Below are 22,533 nucleotides of genomic sequence, written 5' to 3' on the forward strand. Positions count from 1 at the left end.
ATGTTGCTATGGTCAGAGGGAGGCATTCAGTTTGAGAGACCTTGAGAACCTGAGGTCTTGACTGTAAGGCTCCCTTGTGTGTACAATTAACAGACTGTGAAATGCCAATAATAGATATGTCACTGACCCACAAGAGGCACTTTGAAACTTTTGCATTCATGCTGATACTGGCATCTTGATAGCTTCTCTTTACCATTTTTGCTTATATACATATTCATTCTTTTTACCCACTAGCAGTTATGCATCTGTAAAATAACAATATATAACATAAGTTAGTGTCATTCTAAAAACACAGCAAGAGCCGATGGCTAAAAAAAAGATAATTTTATTTGGAAAATGGTTGGTTTCAATGTCTGTAGTCTGGCTGGTACAGAAATGAGACTTTAAAATACTCATGACTGTAGATTACAGTGCTACAGCTGTGTTGTCTGATCAGGGCTAATGATATTTCCATGTTTAGTGCTTTCTGTAAGGCTTGTGTTTTCTGTCGTGTTGGCCAGTAATTGGTAAACCGAGAAAAACAGAATATCTAGAGTAAGGGTTTCACTTGTGTTGTCTTTTAAATGCATAATCTTTATTTTTTTTTAGGTGTATGATACTCCTCCCACTACCAGATGGCATGCAGCATCTACCACAGCCAAACAGCAAACACTTCCAGAGAATGTGTACAGAGTACCCAAGACCCTACTCTCTTTGCAAAAGAAAGATGGTGCACTTGAGAAAGAAGAAGCTGCAGAGTCTGAGGTATTCTTTTATCTTTTTTTTTCTCCACTATGTAGTATGTTTCCACATACATGCTTCACATGTGGACATCCTAGTAACATGTAGGTCAGCAGTCATTAGTTCTTATTTAATTTTGTTTGTATAAGACAGAAACCTTAAGTTAGGTCTTACACCAAGATTTCCTTAAATGAAAAAGTAAAGCCAAATTTAATATTGTTTTCTTGATAATCACATCTTCCTTTACAAGTGAAAAAATACGCCTTAAATTCTCATTAGCTAACTTTGTTTTATCTTCTCTACTTGTTAGTTAATTTTGTGTTAGAATATACAACAGACGTTTGTTTCGAGTATGCATTACATTTCTACACTTCAATACCAAAGACATTTCAAAGGGTGCAGTGTAGTTAGGCGAGTCTCAGATGGTTGATTTTCAGGTATTTTGTACTGCATTGAATTTCATTTGTTTAGGGCGGCCACGGTGGTGCAGCAGTTAGCATTGTCGCCTCACAGCAAGAGGTTTTCCGGTTCGATCCTCGGCTGGGGTGCCTTCTGTGCGGAGTCTGCATGTCCTTCCTGTGGTCACGTGGGTTTCCGGGTGCTCCGGTTTCCTCCCACATCCCAAAGTCATGCTGTAGGTGGATTGGACACTCTAAATTGGCCTTAGGTGTGAGTGTGTGCATGTGTGTGCCTTCTCTGGAAGGTTGGGCGCCGGGCTGGCAACTCGACACTGTAAAACTCCACTGCTAATCATGAGCGGACAGGTGATCCGCTGTGGCGACACCTAACCGGGAAAAGCCGAAAGCAGAAGAAGAAGAAGATTGAATTTCATTTGTTTCACTTATGCAGAATACTGAACCATCTGCATTCAGTTTTGTTTTTGCAGATAGATTAAGTTTAAGGAGTTTTTTTTAAATGATTCGGTTACTGGGTCGCAGCTGTATCCTTGTGATCTGTAATTTTGTTATTTACTGGCTCAGTTGCTAGCGTTTTCAGTTGTGAGTACAACAGTGCAAAATTGCTAGCAGTGGGTTATGGAGTTTTTCCTTTCTCCCCAGTGTTGTGATCTTGGATTTGGTATATTCACATAGAGTGGTATGGGAGATGCATACAAACTTAGCCAGGGCGACCTTGAACTTCTATCAAAAGTACTGTTTTATTTGTATGCTTTTTTAAGTATTTTCGAACTTGGTTACATTGCAGTGCTGTGTTTTCACTATATTGAGAAGTCAAATTAGTGATTTTTGACTTTTCAGTTAGAAATTGAGTATTTTGTTTGAAATATTTTGTTCCAAGTGTTTCTTCCCTACCTCCACACAACTACCTAGTTTGCAGTCTAAATTAAGTAATACCTACAGAATCCTGTTTTTACCAGAGTATTTACTGTTTGCTAAAATAATATGTTTTGGGTGAAATTCTCTTCAGGTGAAGTCTCCTCATGGGGAAGAAAATCACCTTGTGGTGTAACATCATGTGGAAATGTGTAACTTTATTCTGCACCTTGATCTTTGAGTCAGACTCTGTCGATCAATAAGTGCAGGAAACGATTCTCCTTTACATGATTCTGTAAAACATGCACCTGCAGACACTGATGAGTCACCCCATCCAAACTAGAGTGCTTTCTCCTTTCATTTATTGTATGTAAGTGCCCACAAAAACATTATCAATGACTTTTCTGCACTGCTGCTAACAGCAAAAGAAAGGCAGTATTACTCACTACAGTGAAGGTCTAGGTGTTGACCAGCATTGGTACGTTTAGATGTTTAACAGCAATACATCCACACTGTTACAGGAGACTATAGTAATACAGCTACATGTTTTAACAACAAGATATTCACATTGTTACAAAACAAATACTTAAATGTTAACAACAATACCTGTGCACTGTGTGCAGGCAATGCACAGAAGGAAAGATCTCTGATTGTGACCAAGACCACCTGGAATGCATAACAACTCAGGTACTGAAGAAGCTGACAAAGGAAAATGGAAGTAATTCAGTGCAGACTTACCCATCGCAGAAGAAGAATGGAGTTGGTTGCAGTCTCACTGGAGGAGTGATGCCCCTCGGTTAGTTGGCTCTTGATAATTCCATTGGTGGAATGTGGGATGTGGGATTCAACATACCAAGTAATTTATTGCAGCAGATATGTGTAAGAATGCATCCATGCCTTAGATAGTGGGTATTGTTCCATGCTAACTGCCCCACAGGGGAATGTGTTAGGGACATAAAAATCCTCTAGCTCCCTATTAAATTATGGCTAAGATCTTTGTTTCTTGAACCTGTAGTGTCCCTAGAAACTGGCAAGAAGAACAGATGTGCCAACAGAGAATAGGGACTAGTCTTGGATAGAGATTTGGGGACCATAAATCTCTGTTTCAGGAGACCTTAAAGTTCAAATCAAATCAAGCCAAAATGTATTTGTGTCCTTATAACAGAGCACTGTACAAGTTCAATCAGCAGTATGTTAGAGGTAACTATTAAAACATAAGTTGAAACTTAAAGCAGTATTTTTGTATCTTTTTTTTTTTATTTATTTGTCTTTTATAGACTGGAGTAGTTTCACTAGGCTAGTACAGTTTTTTCAGAGGAGACCCAATGTGGAATTTATACTACTAGGGAAAACTTAACCAGGGTGACCTTGAACTTCTACTGCTGTTTAGAATGCACACATCCCATTCCTAGCACAGTGGTAGCAGGGTGGATGGCACACAAAGAGGAGAAGGTGGCGGAAGGTACAGAGACAAACACCAGTGTTGTGGAGAGTATTAGCAAAATTGTGGAGGATTCGGATGCTGTTCTTCAGCAAAATTTTTTTCTGAAACTGGAAAGTAGGGACCGGCAAGTAAGTGAGTCCTCTGTTATTACAACCCTCCAATCGGGAGGGTTGCGGGATGATGTATTGAAGGAGATGTTGTTGCAGAGTAAGCCAGAGAATGAAGGAAAGGTGTCTTGAGACATTATGGAAAAATTCAGAAAGAAGAAGTGGAGTGAATTTTGAAGGAGGATAGTGGAATGGAAAAGAAATCTTATGCTGAAAAAGTGAAACGGCGTAAGGGCAATAACAGAAAAGAAAAAGGTGGAAGATAATGTAAAGCAGAAGTGTGTAGTGTGGATTGAACATAAAGAAGACAAAGAACTAGACGGGTATAAAGTTTGGCACAATTTAATGGTTCCTTTGGCTGTCACTTTAATTAGCGGAATGGATTATTTCTAATTTGGTGCCTTTTTTCTCTTTAAAATTATGAATGGCTGTGTATCTTTGTATATGGTCTGATGAAGCCCTATCAGGGTGAAAGCACTTACCACTGTTCATGTTTTCTGAATAAACTAAGATATTGTGGAAGATACTGGTTTATTTTGCATGCGTTTACACATCTGCAGCCTTTGTTCGTCCCGACACCTTGTTATTATAAAATTATACATTTTCCAAAAGGAGATAAGGGTATGGTAAAATCCTGGGGAAAACCTAAAACACTTTTTTTTTTTTTTTTTTTTTTTTGTGGAAAAGAAGGGCATTTGATAAATAACTGTGATAAATGTTATATTTGTGTAGAACTGGGCCATGATACAGGAAATTTGAAATGAAATGTTATAAATGTAATAAAAGTGGCCATTTATGGATGGATTGTAAACTTGAAACTGATAAGGAAAATTAACAAAATAACAGTGAAGAAAATGAAAAGGAGAGGAAGCATCAGAAGCAGTAAAATGGAAGATTAAATAAAAAAGGCAAAGAAAGAAATAAAAATGAAGAAATAAAGGCAGTTTCTGAAATAAGTGATGAGGAAGATATAAACTGGGAAGTAGTAAAAGGAAAAAAATTCTATAGCTAAAAAAAAAGAAAATTTAAAGGGATAAATATAAAAAATTAAATTATAAATGTTATGTTGTCCCATCTCACCTTCAGTCTTGCTATTTTGGGTTTGGAGCGGAAACCTCGGCTCTGACTTGGCTTATACTAAAGCTCAAGAGCATCTACTGGCTCGAGGCTGAAAACAATCCCATAGTGCTTAGCGGCTATTCCCCAGATCTCATATGCCGCTTGAAGCATCGGGATTGTCTTCACTGGCTCAGGCTTGAAAAATGTAATATTTTATATATGTTATACCTTTTTCTGTTTAATTGTTAGCTGTTTTTACTTATTAGTACTATAGTAACAGTCTTGTGCTATTTTTAGTCTTTTCTAAACCGTGTAAGTTTATTTTTGCGGCTATCCTTTCTTTGGGCCTTGTTTTCTCCCCAAGAATCCATTTTAAATTAGGGGATTCTTGCCCTTTTTTTTTCCTTATAAGCCTTTTAGGAGTACTCCGTTTAAGTTAGAGGCATCTACTCCGGTGGAGGAGATAGTCGTTTAACTTAGAGACTTCTCCTTCCCTCATTTTCTTCTTTTTAAAAAAAAAATATATATATATATATATATATGTATATATGTATGTATGTATATATATATATATATATATATATATATATATATATATATATATAGATATATAGTACCTTATTTTAGATACTTGTTTCTTTGCTGTTTTCTCTTTTATAACAGTTGTAGTTTGTTGTTATAACTTTGATTGAGAATTTTTTTCCTTATAGCTAGTATGCCTAAGGAACCATCTAAGGAACACAAGTCAGGATTCAAATAGTGTGATTCCTGCACTCTGAAGATGTCCATTACTGACGGACACACTAGTTGTTTGTACTGTCTGGGTCCACTCCATATTCAAGACTCCTGCTCCATTTGTCATAGATTTAGTGCCAGGGTCTTGCAGGGGAGGAGGACTAAGCTTATATTGAGGGGCTTATTAAAACTGGACAAAGGAAATCAGATTAAAAAAATAAGACTACTCCAAAGTATGCTTCATCGGCTTCAGTGTATGAGCTGACAAGCAGAACCAGGCATATGATGCCTTTTCGACTCCGAGAGTTATTGGATCCGATAAATATGGTTCTCCCTTGGCTCAGTCTGTCTTATCGGAGCCGAGGCTGAGCTGAAAGAGGAGCCAGTCACCGTCCTTGGAACCTGTTCATTCGGTGCCGGTTTCTCCTTTATTACAGTCGATGGCAGGTGGCCACAAGTCTTCCAGTCATTCCTCTAGATCCTCCAGGTTATCGGATGAGGATGTGGAGCGGGTAGTGAAGAGTTGCTTCGGACCTGGGCCCTAGCTGAAATTCTTTCGAGCCCAGCCCATTGGACCTTGGAGCCAACAATGGTACCTTCTACTATGCCTATTCCTTCTCGAATGAGTTTGGAGCCAGAGAGTATGGAAGTCATTGTGCTGGATCCACCAGAGCCAGTAATCACTACTGATATCTCAGATCCAACTTCTGCTCCAGTTTCTTCGATGCTTTCGTCCATCAAGGGACCTGGGGGCTGACACTCCCTGGTTGGCACCAGGGGGGGGGGGTCGGGTTGGACCCTTGTCGGAGCCAGCTCTCCCACTCGATGCCTTGGCTTAGGTGAGTTCGGCTCCCACATCTGCCTCGGAGCCACCTTCCTCGGTGCTGAGGAGATCTCCCGGTCTCCTGGGGCCGGAGTCTTTTTCGGCTCAGGACCACAGTGCCTTCGGCTCCAGTCTCTCTTCCCCCTGAGGGACTGGTGTCCACCTCTTCATTACCTCTTCATTACCTCTCCATCTACCACAGAGTGGAGAGACAGTGCCCCAGGAAGCCACAATGGGTGGATCCTCCTCTCCCAATACCTCTCTGGAACATCCCCCCGAGGAGGTCCCTCAGAAGAGACAGTGTAAGAGAAAGCACATAGACTCCCCTGAGTCTGTCACTTCTGATACCGACTTAGAGGATTCAGAAGGGTCCCCCAGGTCCCCCTCTGAGGATGTTTCTTTTTCAGACATCCTGGAGATCCTTAAACAGAGGGGTTGGCTGGAAGTCCCTTTCCCCTTCTGAAGATGACTCTGTATACCTGGAAGCATTTGGCTGTCGCCCCTCCATCTCTTAGGTGTCTCTACCTTTTGACCCTCTCCTGGGTTTGGTGAGCTGGAAGGTGTGAGACTCTCCGGACTCAGTAGACCCCATTCTGTGGAGGCCTAATAAGTTCATTATGGCCCCAGAAGATACAGTATTTAACTAAAGGGGTTCCTGTAGATGCAATGGTGGTGGCAGCAGTCACAAAAAAAGGAGTTAGCTGAAACTTCTGTATCTGTTCATCCACCGAACAAGGATTCTCGTATGATGAACAGATATGGGAAGTGTATGTTCTCCTCAGCGGCCTTTACTTTACGGTCACTGCATTGTTTGTGCATTTCACGTGACTTCAGAGAGATCTCCTAAAAGAGCTAGGAGATACCCTGCAAGGTGCTACAGCCCAGGACTTATCTGATAAGGTTAACTCCCAGTTTGCAACCTTAACCTCCATAGCTAGCTCCTCCATGCAGCTCATATCTTATGCAGCCGATGGAGCAAGCAGGGCAGTTGGCACAGGAATAGCTCTCCGTAGACATTCCTGGATGCACCTTTGTGAGTTTGCAGAACATGTCCGTTCTTCCTTTTTTGACACTCCTTTTGATGGCTCGTCATTTTTCGGGCCTAAAGTAAAAGAAACTCTCACCAGGAGCCAACAAGATGGTAAGACTCTGTCTGCCGTTGGAGTCAGTTTTTCCACCCCTACCAGACCCTATCCTAAAGGTCAAAAGGGTGGAAAAATGTGGTTCCGTAAGTCCAAAGGAGCTTTATCTGACACTCGTGGTGATCCTTCCCCCAAGGGCAGAGGGGGAAACAATGGAAGACGCCATCCACGCAGAAGAGAGGGTCCGCAAAACCAGGGCAACAGAGATACCTTCTCTGGTAGGCCCTTCCAGTGCTCCTGAAAGGAGGTCTGTCTGTCTACCTCTGGAGTCCGTCGGGGAAGGATATCGCTGTACCCAGAAGCCTGGCTGAATTTGACTCAAGACAAATGGGTACAGTCCATTATATCCAGAGGATACAACATTCCCTTTCAATGTACACCTCAGCCACCAAAGTCTATCTCAGACATTCCACCCTGTCAGAGGGATCAAGCAACACTAGAAATACAAAAGTTGCTAGAAAAGAAGAGTCATCCAAGAAGTCCCCACAGACCAACTAGGATTCGGAATTTACTCAAGGTTCTTTTTAGTTCCAAAAAAGACAGGACACTGGAGACCCATATTGGATCTCAGCAGACTAAACAAGTCGGTGAAAAAAATCAAAGTTCCGGATGGTAACACTGCAGTCTATACTCCCGTTCCTGGGAAAAGACAGTTGGATGTGCTCGTTGGATCTTCAGGATACGTACTACCACATAAAGATGGACAAGCGCTCAAGAAGATTTCTACGCTTCTGGCTGGCAGCCAGTCATTACCAGTTCAGAGCTCTGCCCTTTGGACTCACCACAGCCCCCAGGGTGTTTACCAAATGCATGGCAGTAGTCACGGCTCATCTGGGATGCCAAGGAATTCCAGGTGTTTCCATACTTAGACTGGCTCCTAACTGCCACCACCAAGCAACTACTGATCAAAGCAAAAGACTACACCATTCATCTTTTCTGAAAAGTAGGCATTACTATAAATACAGAAAAATCTGCCTTGTTGCTATCACAGCATATTGCATTCAATGATGCAGATTTAAATACAAACAACATGTTGGCAAAGCTACCTCAAGAAAGGATACAGACACAGACACTATGCAGTCAAGTGATTATTTTACTCAACAAGAACAGAGTACAGGCAAGATTCGTGCTGAAAGTCCTAGGCTGTATGGCAGTGATGATAACACTACTTCCCATGGCACGACTTCACATGAAAATACTTCAGTGGCTATTCTCCCAATGATCGATGCAGGAGTTACCCATGTCTCATGAAATTTTCATAACTCCTTCCTGCAAGAAGGACTTACTTTGGTGGGTTCAGTCCACTCAGGTAACAATGGGCAGACCATTTGTACTTACTCAACCTATCGCTACAGTAACCACGGATGCGTCCCAGATGGGGGGGGGGCATTATCTGGGACAGACGGTCCAAGGAGTTTGGAAAGATCACGAGTACCATGTGCATATCATTGTCCTAGAGAAGAGGGCCGTGCTTCTGGCATTGCAAGCACTTCAGGACTCTCTTCACATGGGGACTATTGCAATTCAGACAGACAATATGTCGGTGGTTTGGTAGATCAACAAGTAGGGGGGAACCGGATCCTACCCTCTATGGTCGAGAGGCCCAAAGAGTATGGCAATGGGTGATATCTTCTCCATGCTTTCTGACAACAATGCATATCCCAGGGAAATCCAATGTTATAGCAGACAGGCTAAGCAGTGCAATTGTCATGCCTCAAGAGTGGTCCCTCAATCAGGAAGTTGCGAATCAAATTTTTGACAAATGGGGCTAGCCTTGCTGCAACCTTTTTGCCACTCCCTTCAGTTCCAAATGCAGCAACTACTTTGACTAATTTCACCTCCAGGAGAGTCACCAAGGGATGCACTGGTTCACAATTGGCCCCCTGGGTCTTCTTTATGACTTTCCCTTCATTCCAAAGGTCATACAGAAAGCAAAGTTGTTGAGTCGCAGGTTAATTCTTATCGCACCATACTGGCCTTATCAGATTTGATTTCCCTTCCTTTGGCCCTACCTTCAGGAGGACCCACGGATCCTGGACCCAGTGCCAGATCTTCTGACTCATCAGTCAGGAATGCTCCATCCTGCACTCCACACCCTCAAACTGACAGCTTGGCTGCTCCACATCCGCTCTTAGCCAGGCTTCCGGAATTGTCCCCTGCAGTTCGTCACATTCTAGTCTCTTTGCACAAGCAGACGACTAGGAATCTCTATGCAAACAAATGGAAGAGGTTCTCTTGCTGGGCTGACAAAAGACATATATAGATCCTTTTACAGCATCTATACCTCTTATCCTGGAATTTCTAACAGAAACCTTTAATCAAGGGGCAGCGGCAGCCACTATCCGAGTTTAATTATCTGCTATTTCTAATTATCATGTGGGGGAATCAGAATCTAGTCTAATGTCTCATAGACTATGCAAAGCCTTCCTAAAAGGTACTTTTCTGTTAAGACCTCCGTCAGAGAACCTCCTCCTCCTTCGGACCTCAATCTAGTATTGTCATCTTTGATTCTGCGCCCTTTTGAACCAGCATAATCTTTTTCATTAAAATTTTTATCTTGGAAAACACTCTTCCTGACAGCAGTTACTTCAGCCAGGAGAGTATTAGAGTTGCAAGCTTTGCCTATCCATCCACTTTATTTGATCTTCCATAAAGGTAGAGTTTCCCTCAGAACAAATCCTTCCTTCTTACCAAAAGTTTTTCTCAAGCCAATTTAAACTAGAGTATAGAATTACCAGTGTTTTTTCAAAACTATGGCAACAAAGCAGAGTATAATCTCCATCAACTGGATGTGCACAGACAGTTACGTTTTTACTTGCACAAGACCAAAGAATTTAGGAAGTCAAACCAATTGTTTGTCTCCTATTCAGAAAATAGAAAAAGGTTTGGCAATCTCAAATGTTACTTTGTCCAAATGGCTTACTGAAACCATCACACATGTCTATGATTCCCACAATAAGGAACCGCCAGGGAAAATCAAAGGGCATTCAATTAAACCGGTATCTACCTCCATTGCCTTTCAATCCATACCTCCACTGGATTTAATTTGTGCTGCTGCTACATGGGTTAACCCTCATACAAAGTAGATGTGGCCTCCCGGAACAGGGCATCCTTTGGTTCCATTGTCCTAAGGAGTTTATTCCCTTGAGCCACCCAAGAAAAATGTGCTGGGGACTCCGTCCCAAAATAGCAAGACTGAAGGCGAGATGGGACAACATAACATAAAGAAGTTATGTACTCACTGTAGCGTTCCATGTTTTTTGTCCAGTATCTCACCTTCAGTCTTGCATCCCTCCCAGCCATACCCTCCTGGAGTATCTAGAGGAATTTTTTCTTAGAAATTGGCAGATAAGGTCTGATTCCCTTCTTGCCTTTTCTTAATTTTTTGACAATATGTTTTCAGATGTTATCCTTTTGCATATTGAACATATCATGGGAACCTTCCTTTTCAAATGAGATCTGGGGAATAGCAGCTAAGCACCATGGGAGAGTATTCAGCCTCGAGCCATTAGAAGCTCTTCAGCTTTAGTATAAGCCGAGTCGGAGCCGAGGTTTCAGCTCCGAACCTAAAATAGCAAGACTGAAGGCGAGATACTGGACAACAAACATGGAACGTTATGGTGAGTACATAACTTCTTTTTTCTAGAAAGTTAAGGGAAAGTTATAATTTTGAGTGCTTTCTCTAAATGTGAATAGTATTAAGAACGCAGTGAGAAGGATAGGAGTTTTGTAATGGTACAAAAATGTGCTATAATTGTAATTATATTAGTAGATACCAGATTTTTAATGAGTGAAGAAAGATTACAAACAGAAGAAATATGGGGGTGGGAAGATAATTTGAAATTAAGGAAATGACTGGTGTTCTGGTGTAGCCATATGTTGCAGGCATGCAGTAAAAATATTAAATATAACTTTAGCAAGAATGGGAAGATTGACTACTGTGGACGTAAGATGGAAATAAGCATGTAGAATTATATAATTATATGGCTATGTTACTTGTAAAGAAAGGGAAAGTTTATTTTACCAAATTGTTAGACTGTGTAGTGATAAATATGAAGATTTTAATTGTGATTTAAGAGGTAAGTGTAAAAAGAAAGGAAGTGATGTAAGAAAAATGTTAGAAGTTATGAGATGTGGTAAATTATTTGGGATACAATTTTTGGACTTATAAAAGGGGGAATCACAGAACAGAAATACATTATAGTATCAGAAGGACTAATCGTAGGAGAAGAAGAAAAAAATGAAACCGGATTTTCAGATCAGATAGTGATATGGATAGAGATAAAGGAAAACAAGGAATATATTTGTAAAGAAATAAAAAAGGTCAAATGAGAAAACATGGAAAGAAGAAGGAAACAGATTTATACTACAGTTATGGAGAGATTTTATTACAGTGAGCGACTTATAAAAATGGTCTGAATTGTGGATTTTTTTTAAGATAAAATATAAAAAAATGTTTCTTAAAGTGGCGATACTATATGTGAAAAGTAGAAAAAGTATAGGAGAGTATGTAAAGATGCATTATAAGATTTAGAAAATAATGGCAGATGATATTTTGATAAGGAAAAAGAATTATATAGAAAAAAATCAAAAAAAAAGATTAAGGTGTTATTAGTCAAGCAAATTTATTTCTTGCAAGGAAAAAGAGAAGAAGTACTGGCATACTTAAGTAGATTAGTAAAGGAAGATAGTGTAATGAGAGAAATAAAAAACCTAAAAGGATAAATAGAAAGAACTCTGGAACACATTGTAAATGTCATAGTAGGGAGTATGTACAACAAATGTTTAAAGGAAAAAAGAAGAAATTGAAAATAACATGAGAAGCAAAAAAGTTTTCAGAGCAAGAAAATAAAGAATTTGAAAAGGAGATTTCTCTATACGAGTTGGAAAAATTATTAGGAAAAGTGAATATTGTTTTGGCTGCAGGACCAGATAAAATAGGATGCGACATGTATGCAAATTAGTGGAATGGCAAAAATAATATTTAAAGGTTTTAATTGAATGGTTAAATGAAGGTTTTGTGTATGAAGAATTATGTAGTTGAATTATCAAATTTATTTGAAGGAAAGAAGATGAAGTCAATTAAAAAACTGCAGACCAATAAGTACTTTATAATACTGACTGGAAGATCTTTATGAAAATAATGCAGAAGAGATTGAAAGCTAAGATGGAAAGTGTTATGGAGAACAGTATATATAGTATAAAGAAGAATGGATGTCAGGAATTATTAATGATAGTGAGAGAGATTGTCGATGGCACTGTAAATAGAAGAGAAGAAGCTAAACTTATGCTAGGGGTTCTTGATAGGGCATTTGATACAATAGGACATGAAATGTTATGAGCTGTAATGGAAGAATATAATGTGTGTGCGGAAATTAGGAAATTATGATGTTTACATAAAGCAGTAGTTATAAAGTAAAAATTCTAGTAAATGGCTAGTTAAGAAAGAATTACATATAAGGAGGGGAGTATACAACAGGCATGTCCAGTGAGTTGTATATTTTTAGCTTTAGTTATAAATGTGATTGTAAGAGAAATATTGTAAAATGAGGGAGGCTGGGTACATAACACCTGAAGGATTAAGAATTCCATTTTATGTTAACTTATGGAGATGATATAGTATTTGCAAAATAATTAGACCTGGATAAAAGAAGTAATATTTTGTCTAAATGAGTGATTTTATAGACACGACTTTAAAAAAATAGAAAAGCAAAGGATTACGTTATGTGGTTACAATAGGGAGAATATATTATATGCATCTCCGTGATAGGTGTAACATTTTGGAATAATGCAAGTAGAATTCAATGGGGGAAAATAATAGGAGAATTAAGAGGTTTGTTCTTTGTGGAACAGGTTATCATTTACGAAACAGGTATAGTTAATAAATTCAGTATTAATGGGAAAACAGCATATTTATCAAGTGGATTTATGTTGCCAACATTCTTTGAAAAAAAATTCTAGCAGATACTTTTTTTTTTAAATGGGGTTCTAGATTGAATCCAGTAAAAATGAAGAGATGTGTATTTAAATTAAGACTAAGGGTTTGGGGTTAATTAACCCAGTGGTAAATACCACTTCACTGAAGTCTAAAAGTGGATAAAATAAAACAAAAAAAATGACAAGAGTTGTAAAAATATTTAAATGCAAGTATGATAAATTTGAGGGTAAGGTAAAAATGAATAAAATAAAAAAATGTATAAAATAAGAGATGAAATATCAAGAAAAAATGATACTGTGGAAAATAAAAATTGATAAAAGAGAAAAGGAAAAAGAGTGGTATAAGAATGTAATGACAAGTATTATGATGTTAAACATGGGACAAATCTAGCAGAAGAAAAAATAAAGCTATAAAATAAGAAAGAAATGGTGTAATAACAAAGTAGAGTGTCAAGATTTTTGTAGAGATAAGTAATAGATAAATTACCAGTGAAAGGAAACATGCTATGTAAAAAGAGAAGTGAAATAATATGTTTACATTGTGGGGAAGAAGAAACTATGAAAAAAGTAGAAAATTATGGGTAAAATTATGTAAGGACATTTTTTTGCAGCTATAAAAGAAATTGATAAGACAAATATGGATATGATTGGATATGGATAATTTAAGAATAGAAGTAAATAAAAGGAATAGATAAAATGTTTTATGTTATATAGGCCATATGGAATGAAAGGATACATTATGTTTGATGGAAAATGGATTTTGGCAACAATATTGAGGAAAATCAAATGGTGATTATGGAAAGGAGAGTGGGAGTCTAATGAGGATGAAAATTTGGTATAATAAGATAGTTATGAATGCTTAATAGCAAATAAAAGGAATGAAAATGTGTAAATTTGTAAATACCTTTTGTAAATAAAGTTTTCTTGAATAAAGGACCGCTAACCTTTTTTTGATAGGTTATGTGGGATCTTTTGCATCCACCTGAGCTATTACCAACTGATGGGGCCTCAGTTTAACATCTCATTCTGTCATCAGTGTTGATAATAACAAAATGTATTAGTAATGTTAATGTTTTATTGCAGCTGCAGTAAATTACTAAGTTAGAATACCAGAATGTAGAACTAATAAGAATTAGCAAATTTAAATATGTAAAACTGCTGCAAAGTGTACTTGCAAAAGGAGAGGCAGATAGGCTTTCTTGCATCTTGCAGCAGCTGTTTGTTTTTATGAGTTGCCATATAGCTGGCTGTGATGAGTCTATATTACATCGCCGAAAAACCTTTACAGCGAAAACCACATCACTGATATGTATTCAGTGAAATTCACTTCTGCAATTCGCTGAATACTTACAAGGCAAAGACGTAGTTGGCCAACTACACAATTTTGTCCTTTTCTCCACTGTAGTACAATCTCAGAGTTGGTATATTTAGTTACGGGGGTAGGGGACTTAGTTCCATTGGGTTGCGGGTCAAAAAGTTTTGGTTTGCCCTTTAAGTATTCATTGAATTGCGGAAGTGAATTTCGCTTAATACGTGTCGATGTAGTGGTGTTCACCGTATAGATTTTCTGGCGGCGTCATATAGACCCTGGCTCTGGTGATGTCTCCTTAAGCTTCCTATTTCCCAGATTAAGTATAAGGTCTTGAGAGTTCCCTAAACTCCCTACTGATACAAAACACCACTCTAGTATATTCAGCCACCTTTCACTATATCAGTTCTCTTCCAGTGGCTATCCTTAAATCAAGGTTTAATGCCTTATATTGTTATAGTGCTACATTGGAATAAATAAATAAATAAATAATAGCGAAACTCTGGAACTGGTACGTAAAAAGCCAGTAATAAATATGTAAAATGACCACATAGCCCAAAACTCACGTAAGAACTTATTAAACAAAATTAAAATCACGGTTTAGCGCTTTTGTCAATAATGACGTCCTCAGAACCATTGAATAACATGTACAATGCTAACAGCAAATAAAAACTATTGTAAAAACATACCCCTCAAACATTATACCCAATCGTGGATTAGGAAAAGTGGAAAACCATGAATCATGTACGTGAGCTTTGGCTTCCTCATCATTTTACATAGCTGTAGTGCTATTTTGTGAAATATTAAGTGGGTTGTTTTGGGGATTTTCAAATACTTGCACACATTATGCTGCTTTCTTATTACCTAATTTATGTTGGTGTAGTGGTGTGTATTTTCTGATAGGGCTGCTTAACTTTTTCTACTTTCATTTTGCTTTGTAATAGGGTGTTTATAGGGCATACATTTTCATTAATACATTGAATAGAATTAGATTATAATCTTTATTAAAGCAGAAGTTGTGTTTAGTAGTTCAGCATTTTCCTAACCTGGTTAACCATCTCTACATTATTAAATTAACTGATTTCTGCCAAGGTTATTAGTCACTGTCTAACATCAGTGTAATAATCTTATAATTATTTTTGTGGTGTAATGATTTTTGTGTACAGCTTGATGCACTAAATCGGAGTCAAATGTTTGCTTCATTATTTGACCTGTTGAGTATTTATCTGTAATAAACTTAAGTCCATTCATTTTTATTGTACAACAGTTTAATTGCTAACTGAATCATGACTTGCATAATTGTTCTTGTGGCACTTGGGTCCTGCTAGTTTTTTTAACAACTGTCTTGCAGCCACTTTCAATTTATTGAATTGATTCATGACTTAATAGGGTATACATTCATTTTTTTGTAATGAGGTTGCACGATTCACCAAAGTGTGAAAGTACAACCTCCAGATCTCTCAAATGCCGAATAAAAACTGTGCGACTTCCAATGAGCGAATGCACATTGACATTCACTCATTCGAAGTCTGCATTTTGGGTGCAGATCGCACTATAGCGGGGATCGGGAAATGAACCCTTTCCCTCACTGTAGTGCAATCTCGGAGTTTGTATATTAAAGTAGGTGGGTGTGGGGGGCTTGCCCCCCTGCATAACGCTGTATGTAGATGTTTCGATTTCGAAAATGGTTGAATCTGGTTTTCCAGATTCAACCATTTTCAAAATCATGTTATGTTCAGACTTTTGTTTTTCACCATTTAAAGTCGTACAAACGTACAACTGCATAAATGCGTTTCGAAGAAATGAATGTATACCCTTAAGTAATTATTGTGGGGCTTAGATCACTGTTATAATAGCCTAAGTTGTATGGATTATATCCCGCCTAGGATATCTCCATTGGCAATCTTTCAGGGTACATTCCACATGCCCTAACTGCTGAGTGGTTTGAGGAGAGACATTTAAAATTAGCAGCCTTGGCACCAAAAAATTCAGAACTTCCTTGCTGGCTAAGTATGTCCTTCTGTGGATTTCGTGGAACTGCCAGCTAGAGATCCTTAAGTGCTGAGCAGATAAGTACCCTTCTGGGGAAAACCTTCCACGTTTCATTTTTATGAGGAAAAAATATTTATGAAACTAAGTTCCTTTTTTCATGACCGTCATTGCTGTCTATTTACTGAAGATATGTTTTTGTGAACATTCTGTGAAAAAGAAATTTTACTAATTTGTCTACATATTTTTGTAGGTTATTGTTATGTTGTACCAACTCATCCAAGCTTAGCTACCCCACTTAATGATTTCTTTCTCAGCTAAGCCATGGAGCAAGCATTGGTCTCCTTGGTTCTTCCTTCTTCCTCCTTCTTCCTTCTGCAAGAAGAAATAAGTTTTCCAGGAGTACTTGGGTGTCAGCTTCAGCTGATGACTGGTAACTCTGCTGTGGTCAGACCTGGTCCGTTGGACTGCTAATTAGTGCCTGTTGATCCCCCTAGTGTAGTTCCTTGGGAAGCCACAAAGGACCAAGTGATACAGATATCCTTTGTGGCCATAGGGTCATCCTTACTGGATGAGGGAAAAACAGTCTTGTTGGCCTTGGGGGGGGGTGTTGGGGTTTACTGCATAGCCAAACTGTTGCTTGATTCCTAGGCTATTGGCCTTAACTTCACTAGGCCCTTTTCTAGGTAGTTCCTTAGAAAAAGAAAACAAAAAGTTAAGAATATTCCTTGTGTGTCTCATATTGGGCAGATTTACTGGGTTTTGCCCAGGGAGTACTGCATTTAATATTTTAAATCGTGTTTATTCACTGATTTGGAGTAGAAGAAGAATTCACTCATTTTCTGATACTGATTCCCATTCAGAAGAACTGGGTATGGAAAGGCAGTGTTTTTGCAGGGAATTCTCAAGAAGAATGTTCTGATACAGAGGAAAGTGTTTCTTCAGACTTCCCTCCAGAAGAGTTATTTTTTTCTGAAACTAGTTAAAATAGAAGTTTTATTTCAGTGTGAATGGGAGCAGGAATATTATGAGTTGTTATAACTGGATTTTTCTGTAGCTGTCCTTCCTGTTTTAGAATTTTTTGAGGATGTTTTCTCAACAGCTTGTAGTATGCCAGATTGTCAGTCTCCTGCTCACAAAAAGTCAGGTAGGTTATTATATAAAGTACCTCATGCAAATTTCTGTTTTCTAATCCTAAATCAGATCCTGCTGTTATTTCTTATTAAAGCGATCTGCTGCTAAGTGTGTTGAAAATGCTGACTCCATTCCTTCTGACAAGAATGGGAAAGCTTTCGATAGATTTGTGAAAAAAACGTATTTGTATGTTAATTTAACTTTCAGAATTCTGAACTTCTCAGTCTCTTAAGTTACAATTCTTACTGGGCTCTTTTTGAGATCATAAGAAAGTTAACTGTTAATTTTTCTTTCTTTAAAGGATAAAAGTTCACTGAATTCCTTACTTCTGTTTGCTTCTCAAGTAACCAAATACTTAAAAGTTTTTATTTTTACATAAAAAGTGTTTGCAAAGAAGTTCATTTCAAGTCTCATGGCTTAAAAAACTTCTGAAGACAGCTGTACAAGCTTTGCTTATAGTATTTATGGCATTAATATTAATATGCTAGCAGGAGGCATGTGCATCACTTTTGAGGACCAGTCTAATTAGAATAGATTATTATGATTAAATGCTTGTGAAACAAGTATTTCATTCAAAACCTATTTAATTAACAGTTTGGCAAAACAAACTTTAAAGCAATTTTTTCCATACTGTTAATATAACAGACTTAGGGGATCAAACTAACTTGGTTTAATACCAGTTTGCACAAATAAGCTGCATTAAGTGCTTATCCCTCTATTAGAAGCTTGGAAAGAAAACAGCTTGGATGTAAAAGTGGAATAAGGAAAAGGGACTTGGTATTATTAGAAAATACCCTCAGTTTTGTAATAACCAGTGGAATGGCAAATCCCATCCCTTCCTAAAAAGTCTTCACTGTAAACTTTTGCTTAGCCATACTTAATAGTTACAAACAATGTATTTGATTGTGTACTCTTTCTAACTGATGTTAGGTGTGCTTAAAAAGAGAGAAGAAAGAGAGAAGCTGAGAGGCTTTCATGCATGTTGCTCCAGCTTATTGTTTATTTGTCTTGTAGCTGGCTGTGGATCGGCCCACTTCATTTCCTTTATACCCAATTAAAACTTAACCAACGAAAACTCAGAACACTGAAACTTTGCATCATAAGACTGAAAATTACAATGCACATGTAAATAACATCCCCTCCACCTATAACAATACCAAAGTAATAAACACACTTTTTGCTATGTTTCTGCAGGGGGGCTAGCCCCCCTGCACCCCCCCCCCATGTGGCAGGCTCTGCCCCCCCCCCCGTAAATTAAATATACCAACTCCTAGATCGCACTACAGCGGAAAAAAGTTAATTTCCTTACCCCACTGTAACATGATCACCATACAGAATGTAAACATATGGATGTGTTGCTTTCATGGAAGTTAAGTTAGTGTTGTGAGAAGTGCTGGGAGAAGTGAGTAGGGGAAAAAGTGTTTATTTTGCCAATCTGTACTTGTTTTTAGCCATACAGGTAAGTGATTTAGACATTATGTTTACATTCTGTATGGTGATTGCGCTACACTGAGGTTAGGAAATTAACTTTTTTCTACTGTAGTGCAATCTTGGAATTGGTATATTTAATTTACAGGGGAGGGGGATGCAAGGAGGCTTGCCCCCCTGCAGAAACGTAATAAAAAGTGTGTTTGTTAGTTTGGTGGTGTTATAGATGCAGGGGATGTTATTTACATGTGCATTGTAGTTTTCAGTCTTATGAAGCAACGTTTCAGTGTTCTGAGTTTTCCTTGTTATGGGTTTTCAGTGTTTTGGTTTTCAATGTTATGGTCTCATTGTTTTGAGTTTCAATGTTTTAAAGTAGACCTTAACCAGTAAGCCAGTTCCCTAAATCTAGTCTACCCCTTCACTTCCTTTTCTATACACTTTTTCCTCCACAATATTTCCTACTATGCAGTATTTTTTTTTACATAAAAAGGATACCAATTCTTATAATAGCGTTGTGATAAAACCTCACTAATAAAAAAGTCCCGTTTACAGACACCAGTATTCGTGAGCCAATAAATGCAAACTCTATACTCCTAATACTATTTTACTAAAATTGCTTCATTGCATCACTTCCCTCAAATGAAAGGATACAATTTCTTATTTCTTAAAATGTTTGGCAGAAAATAATCCTAAACAAAATTAAGCATAACCTTGTGACTCTTTAAGAAATGGCCAAGCTACTTATTGGCACATTACTAACTCTCTTTTAATTACATTTTTTTCTAATGCTAATTGCTAAACTTCAGCATCGCAGTCTTAACTGTAGGACAACAAAATACAGCAAAATAAAAGTGCCATGCAGGTGGAAAACATTTCATATGCTTCTAAACCAAAAAAATGTCACTATAATGACATATTTGTACAAAGTGACACCTGTTTCCGCACTATATATTTAAAAGAATTTGCTGTATTAAATTTACCTTGATGTTGCTATAAACTGGTGTCATTCAGCTAAATCTAGGTCCATTAGTTGCCCACTTACAAAGTACTTGAAACTGTCAATACCTTTCTATTGGATACATAAACATAACCAGTATGAGCAATAAGTCATCTCAGTTAGAAGATTTTGACATGTATCATATTGACAGTAAGTGAATCTTGATTAAAAGATAGCAACTGGATTTCCCCTCATCTTAGTCAAAACTTCATCCTTTTTTGGACAGTTTAATAGCAATGAGGCATCCTTACTTTTTTCAGGAAAGATTCTCATCGCTATCCATCATTAATAGCAAAAAAAAAAAAATGTACCTCCAGTAGTGACACAACCCGGCTGCCTTCCAAGTTGTTTTATATGGGCTATTTAAAATTCTGACTTCTGTTGTCTACATCCTTACCACCCTCCTCTGTAATCCTCATTCAGAAAATTGTAAGTCAACTTTTGCAAGTTTAACAGACTAATAATTCTTATTGTCCTAAACTTGGATTAAAATGCGTCTTTGAAAACTCTGCTACATACATAGATGCAGACTGTTGAAAGGAAGTGGCTAAACTTAGCCACAGTTGAAAGTGCAATACTAAATACCATTATAGCAAACATCTCTTGTAAAGCAAAATCCTAACAAGTACCACTAGGATTTATCAGTGACCATAATCCAGTAATCCTGACTTTGTCTTTAAAAGAAAACAAGCTCCCACCCCTGACAATGGTACTTATGCCATTCTTGAATCGACTTGAATCTTCTCAGTTTGTTTTGTGTGTGGAATTTGAATAAACAGACTGGATAACATTGTACAGTTGTACAGACGCAACAAGAACGCTTTCAGCTTTGATAATCTTATTAATCCTATACTGGAAACATTATAATATTATTACAGTAGTCGAAGAAAACCCTTAAACGTAGCATTAAGTATTGAAATTGCTTCTCCCAGCAATTGTAGTGTATTAAATACTGAGAAACACAAAGTTGTAGTATAACAGAATTTGGAAGGGGAAATGAGAGCAACATGAAAGAAAAATACCCAGACAGTTTCAAAAGTAGTAGGAGCAACGGGACTAATAACAAAGAATTTGCATTCATACTTTTAAACTGTTTTAAACTGTTTAAAGTTGTTTTTGCACCTGCACTTTTAAAGTTTGTCCTGTTTGTTGCATTTACCTGTTGAGGCTACACATGCGCTAGCCTGTGTTACATATTTATTGCATTTCCTGCTGTTTGTTGCAAAAAAGAAAAAAAAAAATTATCCTTGTTTCCCGTCTTTCCTGACCTAGAGTAGTCCAAATACAGGCTTTGCTGTATTCTGGACTATTGGAAAGTTCCTGTGTTGCCCATTTCCTTTCTTGGATAAAGGGAGGCTTCTTTGTTCACCAGTGGCAGTGGGGAACTTAGAGCAGCCTATCTATCCCTGGTGGAGTGTTCCCAGCACAAGAATCTGGTAGTCTATTGGCCGTTTTGGGCCAATTTCTAGCTCTTTCAAGTCCCCCTGTGTAAAACCCGCTTTAGCGCGGCTTTGCGCGATTTTGCGCATCGCAGCATCGGGCAATGCCGCTTAATTGGGTTTAAACCATTCTCGGCTCCACAAAGTCCGCTCTTCACTTTTTCCCTTAGAAATGATCTAGTTCTCATAATAAACACCCTATTCCTACTCTAAAGCCTGGCACTTGCTCACTAAAGCAATTATATAAGTCAGCACTAAAAAATTAAAAGCACTACACCCTCACAAACTCCCCTTGAGTACCTTGTTCCCCATTGGCCCTTTTTTCAATTATAATGGAATTCCCAATACTATTCTAGCATGTCCAAAGGTCAGTTGTCAATCTCCTCTCCGGTCCAACTGGTGAATCTGGGAATCTTGAGGCAATGTTACAACTGCCTCATGTACACAGACAACCCTCTCCTCCTCCTCCCAACAAATTCCAACACGTGAGAGATGCAACCATATAGCCAAACTGGAGGCTAAGCTCTCTCAACTCAGTACTGGCATAACCAGTCAGGAGGAGAAGGAAACCACACTCACTACAATTCCAGTGTCACATAGACCTACCACGACAGCAAACCAAACACATAAACACACAAAAACATACTCTGAGGCTCTAAATAAAAATCTGCCTAAGCAACAGAGACCTCCAAAGCAGACACCCAAGCAACCGCTACCCCAAAACAAAACATGTGCAACACATAGCTCACAAAGCCAGTGTGCCGAGCAGTCACAGCCCTTAAGACTAAACAACACACCTGATACACTTGTAATAGGTGACGCTATCTTCAGGCACACTGACGTCCCACTCACCAGGCTGAACAAGGAGAAGGTCACAGTGAGCTGCCTGTCTGGTGCTAGGATCCGCCACATAACAGAAGCACTCGGGTCACTCCAAGGCAAGTACAAATATGACTCTGTCATTGTCCACGCTGGTGTGAATGACCTGAGACATACCTC

General features: G+C 38.3%; 1 protein-coding gene across 4 annotated transcripts in view; it reads left to right on the top strand.

Moving 5' to 3' along the window:
* Nucleotides 1-22,533, top strand: part of LOC122790444 (breast cancer anti-estrogen resistance protein 1-like) — an 829,901-nt gene that overhangs the window by 510,109 nt on the left and 297,259 nt on the right. For all 4 annotated transcript variants that reach the window (XM_044057980.1, XM_044057978.1, XM_044057979.1 and 1 more), the window contains exon 3: nt 589-744. In XM_044057980.1, coding sequence (XP_043913915.1) covers nt 589-744 — 156 coding nt within the window. The remainder of the gene's footprint in view (nt 1-588; nt 745-22,533) is intronic.

Source organism: Protopterus annectens, chromosome 16.part0 (genome assembly GCF_019279795.1).
Source record: "Protopterus annectens isolate FY-2018-M chromosome 16.part0, PAN1.0, whole genome shotgun sequence".
Classification (NCBI taxonomy): Eukaryota; Metazoa; Chordata; order Ceratodontiformes; family Protopteridae; genus Protopterus; species Protopterus annectens.